The following is a 7,227-nucleotide window of genomic DNA, read 5'->3' as shown; positions in this document are numbered from 1 at the left end:
CCTATTTAATTTTTTTTATTTCTTGTTTCTTTTCTTTAAAAAAGTACATTCTTTTTTTTAATTGGAAAAACAAAAATTGCAAGAATTAAATAAAAAAACTGATTAGTGGTCACGGGATTTGAACTATGTGCTTTGAGGTGCCAAGAGATCATTTTTTCATTCCATTCATTTATACTTATTTCTTTCTATATGTATCACTTACTGATTACTGATTTATTTGGTACTACATATACAATAGAATAAGACAAGTCAGGAGAAAGAAACTGATAATCCTAATTAACTTATTTAAAAAAGTAAAACTATTATCAAAAAAAACCTAATTACACACATCTAAAACTTAAAAACTATAATAACCACAAAAGTACCAACAAACAATACAGAGTACAGACACTGACTAGGCAGGAGTGACTTTTCGTTGATATCATAGACAACAGAACTTATAATAAGACGTTTTAGTCTATTTTTAAATATATTGAAGTTATCTATTTGTTTTAACGAAGCAGGGAGTTGATTAAATAAGCTAATTCCATCATAAAAGGGAGTCTTTTTAAAATAAACAAAGTTAAATTTTGGCAAATAAAGAGCATCCTTACATCTAACATTATATTTATTAAAATCACTTACGTTTTATATTTGCATATCCTGATCAGCAAGTCCCTACTGCTAAAACAATTTATAATATCTGGCATAAGTTTGAGCAGTCGGGATGTGTAAATCGGTGTGCAAAATGTTCTAGTGGCGATCAGGAACCTCGTCAAACGCCTGACGCTAGGATTGAAAAGGAGGCCAAGGTGTGTGCTTTTGTGGAAGTAAGTGAACCTTGTTCTAGCTCCCAAATTTCTGAAGAACTTGATATTCCAAGTCGTAAAGTGCGTGATATTTTGAAAAGAAATAAGTACAAAGCCTATAAAATTAAAAACACTCAAGAAATTTTTCCAGAAGATCAAATAAAACGCTTGGAGTCATCTCTTTCTCTTCTAGGTCGACATAATTCTTCAGTCGTGAGATATTGGTCTCTGGAAAATCTACATTTGAGTGTACCATTACGAACTCAACCCGCAAAAGCTAAATGTTTGGGATGGTATTTTAGCCAATCACATTGTAGGGCCTTATTTTTATTGATGGTACCATAAACTCTGAGAGATATTTACTTTTATTGCAACAAAATATTATACCCGCTGTACGAAACTTGGATGTTAATTTTGAGGAAATTTGGTTTCAACAAGACAGATGTCCCGATCACAACGCTAGACAAGTGCAGGACTATTTAACAAACACTTTTCCTGAACGGCTTATTTCCACAAGAGGTTCCATACCATGGCCATCTGGCCAAGGCATGGAAGGCATCTGGAGATCGCGGACTCCAGATGCCTTGCGGCTACTTCTTATGGGGCTATTTGACGGAAATTCATTAGCAACACCGACATGAAAGAGCTGTTAATTTGGACGAATTGCGACTTAGAATTATTAATATTTCTAGGTCCATTACACCTGAAATGTTAGCTAATGTACGTAGAGAATTTTACGACAGGTTGGGATACTGTGAAGCCCAACAAGGAGGTGTATTTGAACACTCCTTCAAAATATTAAATAATCCATTTAATTAGAATTATTATTTTGTTTAAGAGTTATTTCTCATTTTATTTTAGAATATTGTATTTAGTTTTTACCAAAGGTTTTTAAGATTTGGGCATATTAAAGTTGTTTTTTTGACTTGCGATTATGAATACGTTAAAAACAACATAAATTTTTATCTTTCGTGTGCGCGTAAAATTCCAATACAGTAGAACCCCGATTATCCATGCGCGCGTTATCCGTGCGCGGATTATCCGTGACTGACGGCTCGAGATTGAAAGCGCCGGCGCCGCCTGAATGCTGAAACCGTGCAAACGCTCGTCTCGGGGAATCCCCAAGTTTCTTTCGGGGAATCCTTCGTTTATGTGGTTCAAGTGGTTCTTGCAGAAAAGATCAGTGGGGGTTCCGATATCTGGACCTATGTGTACTAGGCAAGCTGAAAAGTTTCACAAGCAGTTGAAAATTAAAGGCAACTTCTCGGCATCTTCTGGTTGGCTTTACAGATTTAAAAAACGTCATGGAATACGAGAATTAGCTGTTCAAGGGGAGAAATTAAGTGCTAATGATGTAGCTATGGTAGAATTTTGCTATGATTTGGAAAATCTCATAATAGAGCATGACCTAAAACCTGAGCAGGTGTACAACGGAGATGAAACTGGACTCTATTGGAAAGCAATGCCGAGAAGCCTCAGAAACTAGTGCACCAGGTTAGCGTTACATACATATTTTTTTACGTATAAAATATTTCTCAAAGTTGTATTTTTTTTAGGTTTCAAAGTAAGCAAAGGCCGTTTAACAGTTTTATGCTGTGCTAATGCCTCAGGAACCCATAAGCTTAGGTTAGCCGTCATTGGAAAATCCAAAAATCCTAGAGCTTTTAAAAATATAAAAAGATTGCCTGTGGATTATTATAATCAAAAGGCAGCTTGGATGGATCGAGTAATTTTTAAAAAGTGGTTTTTCGAAAAATTTATACCTCAAGTTAAAGCTTATCTCAAAGAAAATAATCTTCCACCAAAGGCTGTACTGTTACTGAAAAATGCGCCATCGCATCCTGATGTAGAGCAACTAAAGTCAACAGATGGGAACATATTTGTAGCATATTTTCCTCCGAATGTAACATCTATTGCCCAGCCAATGGACCACGGTGTTATAGAGACCATGAAGAGACTTTACAGAAAAGACCTCATGCTGCAACTGTTGGGAGAAGATGACATTGTGGGATTTTGGAATTTTTTTATATATGTACATGTGTATGTATATACATATAATATGTAATATAATTTGTATAACCTACATAATATTTTTTATAATGTATGTATACGTTTATAAATAGCAAATACATTATGTCTAAATAGGTAATAAAACATTTTTTTTTTGTTGCATTATGTTTTATCACGTTGTTTCTTTTCGTCTGGCACATGTATTTGTTTAAATAAATTATGTATTAAAAAAATAAAAATGAGTCTTTGGATTATCCGGCGAAGGCTCGGTCCCGGCTGGCCCGGATAATCGAGGTTCTACTGTACTTGATTCGAGGCTAACCTACCCATCTCCAAGTGCTTGCTAAATATCACTGCGAGCAAGCCGAAGCCGAAATTAAATTCACATTGCGAGCGGTACGGAGAATCGACGTCGCTATCGGCAAAGTTTACCGAATAAAATATATTTATGTATTTTATTCAGTAAACTTTGCTATCGGTGGGAGGTTACCGATGCAGTCGTTCCCTGTATATCGCCTATATCGAGTAATAGTAATTACATGTAAAGCCTATAACAGGAGAAAAAAAAATAAACAAAAAAACATATTAAAATAATTTCACAACAATAACACTAAACCTAAAAGAAAAAAAAAAGATAAGAAGAAAAAAGTAAAACATGAGTCCTAAACTATGTCCCGATGCTCAAGCAACCTCCTAATTTTCTTAACCCTGATATTAAATATATCTACATCTTCGAAGCCATTTAAAACATCCTTACAAATCCTTAACTTATTATTGATTGGAGATGTAGTATTAAAATTATTTATATAAAAAAGCTCTTTATTAGTTATTCTTAATCTAGTCTTTGGTATCTTAAAAGAAATGTATTCAATTAGATCACAGCTCAAGTACCTATTTAACATTATTTACAATGAAATATATAAAAATGACTGCCTGATTCTGCCTTCTGGTACAGAACATCTGGAAGTCAAACGTTTTTAACATTGCCCTGTATGACACCATATATGGGAATTCTTTGTTCTTTCTGACATACAGAAATCTTTTCTGTACCTTCTCAATCATGTCTGAATGTGATGATGCTTCAGGTGACCAGATAGAGGCATACTCCATATGTGGCCTAACAAGGGCATTATAAAGTCTAATGATAGTACTGACTTTAAAATTTCTACTGTTTCTTGTTACAAAACCTAAAGAACGGTAAGCCTTATTAACTATTTCACTATATTGACAATTATTATTTCATATTGGTCTGAAAAGTTACTCCCAAATCTCTAATAAAGTTTTTTTTAAGAATTTTGGTACTATCAATATAGTAGTCTTCAAGAAAATAGTTATCTTTACGAGTGAAAGTGACCACAGCACATTTTTGACCATTAAGGGACATCTTATTAATCTTGAACCAATCAACCACAGAACATAGGTCATTTTCTAATTTTACAGCATCTTCCTTGACAGCAATAGTTTTAAATCATCAGACTTACAGATGAGGAGACACAATCAGGCAGGTCATTAATAAAAAGAACAAAAAGCAAGGGACCAAGCTTGCTACCCTGGGGAACACCTGAGGTAGACATATATGGATCTGATAGACAATTACCAATCTTAACCACGTTATTTCTCCCAGGTAAATAAGATTTCATGAAATTACAAGCTTTTTTAGAATAACCAAAGGCAACCAGTTTATTTAAAAGCACACAGTGATCTACCTTGTCAAATGCCTTCTCACAATCGATGTATAGCACATCTAACTGCTCCTTAGACTCAATTGCCTTAAAAATTTGTTCTGAGAGGATACACAGATTTGTCACTGTGGATTTATCATTAACAAAACCATGCTGACACTTTTTAATTTTATGTTTAACATTTTCATATAAATTATCATAGAGAATATTTTCAAAAATTTAAGTTGAATAGGCCTATAATTTGATATATCATTTTTCTTGTCTTTTTTATGAATTGGTGAGATCATTGATAACTTTAAAATATCTGGAAAGGATTCCTGTTCAATTGACATGTTGAAAAGATACACTAGGGGTTTTGTTAAAAGCTCAGCACAACCTTTATAGATAAAAAAAGGAATTTCATCTGGGCCGGTAGATTTTCTAGGTTTAAGTTTCTTAATAGCATTTATTACATCACTTTCATAAATTTTTTTGAAAAGAAAAGTTGCCCAATTCTTTATTATTTATGTGATGATCGGAACAGCCAGCTGACAACACCATTTAAAAAGGCATAAAGGGTAAAATAAAACACCCAAAAAAAATCAAATATACTCTATAATTAAACTTAAAAAGCATATAAACATAATATTAATAGACATTCGCTTAAAAAAACTTAACTCCTGGATCCCCATCCGACCAAATCAGTTCACACTTTCTTGTTTCTTCTAGTACTTGCAGTACCTTGATAAGTACCTCTTGTTGCATCTCAAAAAACTCTTCGTTGCGTACCTCATCACCCTGTGATAGTTCATACAAAGTCAATACTGAATTCTGTAGACCAGATGATTGTATGTAGTCGTAGATTATTGAGCCCCACTCGTCCAGGGTGTGCCAGTAAATTTGCCAACGGTGTTTCGACTAAAATTTAATTATTTATCAGCAGTTTTAAAATCTGTAGTAAAGAGAAACATAAATGCAGTGAATTTGTTGGGTTACACATGTAAAAAAAATATGTTTGTTACAACAGAGGCTAACCTTAGAATAAATACAGATCTTCAGGCGCTTTGTGAAGTGTCCGATGGTCACATGCTGAGGTTGAACCCCTTGAAATCGGTGGCTTTATTATTTTGTAATGATAAACTACGTGAAAATATCTTGAGTCAGTTGGATCTAAGTATTGGAAATGCTAATATTTCTTTTAAAAATTCCACTAAAAAACCTGGGTTTAATTTGTGACACTAAACTTAAATTTACCGAACACATAACAGCTTGTATTAAAAAATCCTACTGCGCCCTTAAATCTCTTTTTCCTCATAGGCATTACTTAGAAAAGAAAACCAAAATTGAACTATGTGACACACTTGTACTATCACACTTTAACTTCGCGGATAGTGCTTATGGTCCTTTTCTGGATACAACACAGGCTCGGAGAGTGCAAAAGGTTCAAAAGTCATGCATACGTTTTATATGTGGCATAAGACGTGGACAACACGTATCACATAAGCTTAAAGAACTTAGCTGGTTGTCAATGTTCAATAGGAGTGTACTGCACTCGGCTTGTCTGTTTTATAACATCATTAAATTTCAGTGTCCTATCTATCTCAGTAGGAAAATTGTTTACAGAACTGATGTTCATAATATAAATATGCGTAGAAAGCACATCCTTACGATCCTCAAGCACAATTAGCAACTTTTTAAAAGAGGATTCTCTTATAACATAGCGTCAACCGTAAATAAATTTCAAGTTACTCATTTTAACACATCTTTATCCTGTTTCAAAAGAAGGATCAGACAGCGGCTTCTCAGTGAATGAGTTTTTATGGGCGTTTATATGCATTTCAGAGAAAATAAGATATTATATACATAGAATTTTCTTTTATTAGGCTTAGGTTAGGTAACTAAATGTAAGTACGGCTTAGAATTTTTCTACGGCTTTAACAGCCTCTCCTTTTGGAGAGAAGCTGACTATCAAGGCCATTTGTTTCATTTATATATTTGTTTTGTATTTGCAAAATTGTTATAATTAATAGGAACAGTAAAATGATTTATTATTATTATTATGTATAAAATGTATTAGATTTTAGTGATATTTAGGGTACATGATATTGTAGGTTCTTATCATATTTATTTAATACTGGATCAAGTCCAGCACAAAATTATGCAAATAATTAAATACAAAAATTAAAGATTCATTGATATTTAAATTAAGTTTATAAATGAAATGCTATATACCTCATTGCTTGGTAATAATGTTCGAGAAGAGCCTAATTTTTCTCTTTGTTACACATCTAGGTCTCTTTGAAAATAGTGAATGAATATTTCAAATTAAAAATCTATGCTTGGTAGTTAGATGGTGATTACCTTATCAATAAAACTTGCATGTCCAGTTTTTTGCAGCTCAAGTAAAAGAGACAATATCACATCTTGCTCCAATTTCCTATTTATACTGGAATTATTAAACAACACTAAATTGCCCGCCTCTCTTACATCTATGGAGTATAATTTACACTTCTTACAATAATCCAATATGAGGGTTTTCCATGCCTGCACTTGTTTGGCTCGGGTTTCCGCGTGCGGCTGCAAAGTGAAAAAGGGCGGAAAATTGTATTGCCAAGGCCAGTCCAGTTGTTCGCCCATTTTATTTATTTTTTTTTTTTTTGAGAAAATTGCAATAAATTATAAATAAATATAACCTTCAAAAGTCACAGTGACAGCTCATAAGTACATAACTCGTGACGTCATTGTGAGCGTTGCGGGTTGCCTAGCAT

General features: G+C 33.5%; 1 protein-coding gene across 1 annotated transcript; it reads right to left on the bottom strand.

The window, feature by feature from the left end:
- Nucleotides 1–5,056: 5,056 nt before the first annotated feature.
- Nucleotides 5,057–7,162, bottom strand: LOC126733959 (vacuolar protein-sorting-associated protein 25). The gene is made up of 2 exons (XM_050437457.1): nucleotides 6,821–7,162; nucleotides 5,057–5,377 (listed from the first exon to the last, which is right to left on the bottom strand). The coding sequence occupies exons 1-2, from the start codon at nucleotides 7,094–7,096 to the stop codon at nucleotides 5,123–5,125; spliced, it is 531 nt and encodes a 176-aa protein (XP_050293414.1). The 5' UTR covers nucleotides 7,097–7,162; the 3' UTR covers nucleotides 5,057–5,122.
- Between the last annotated feature and the right edge of the window lie 65 nt (nucleotides 7,163–7,227).

The sequence above is a fragment of the Anthonomus grandis genome, chromosome 3, assembly GCF_022605725.1.
Source record: "Anthonomus grandis grandis chromosome 3, icAntGran1.3, whole genome shotgun sequence".
Taxonomy (NCBI): domain Eukaryota; kingdom Metazoa; phylum Arthropoda; class Insecta; order Coleoptera; family Curculionidae; genus Anthonomus; species Anthonomus grandis.
Note: the sequence above shows the minus strand (reverse complement) of the source record. Positions and strands in the feature narration are given on the sequence as shown.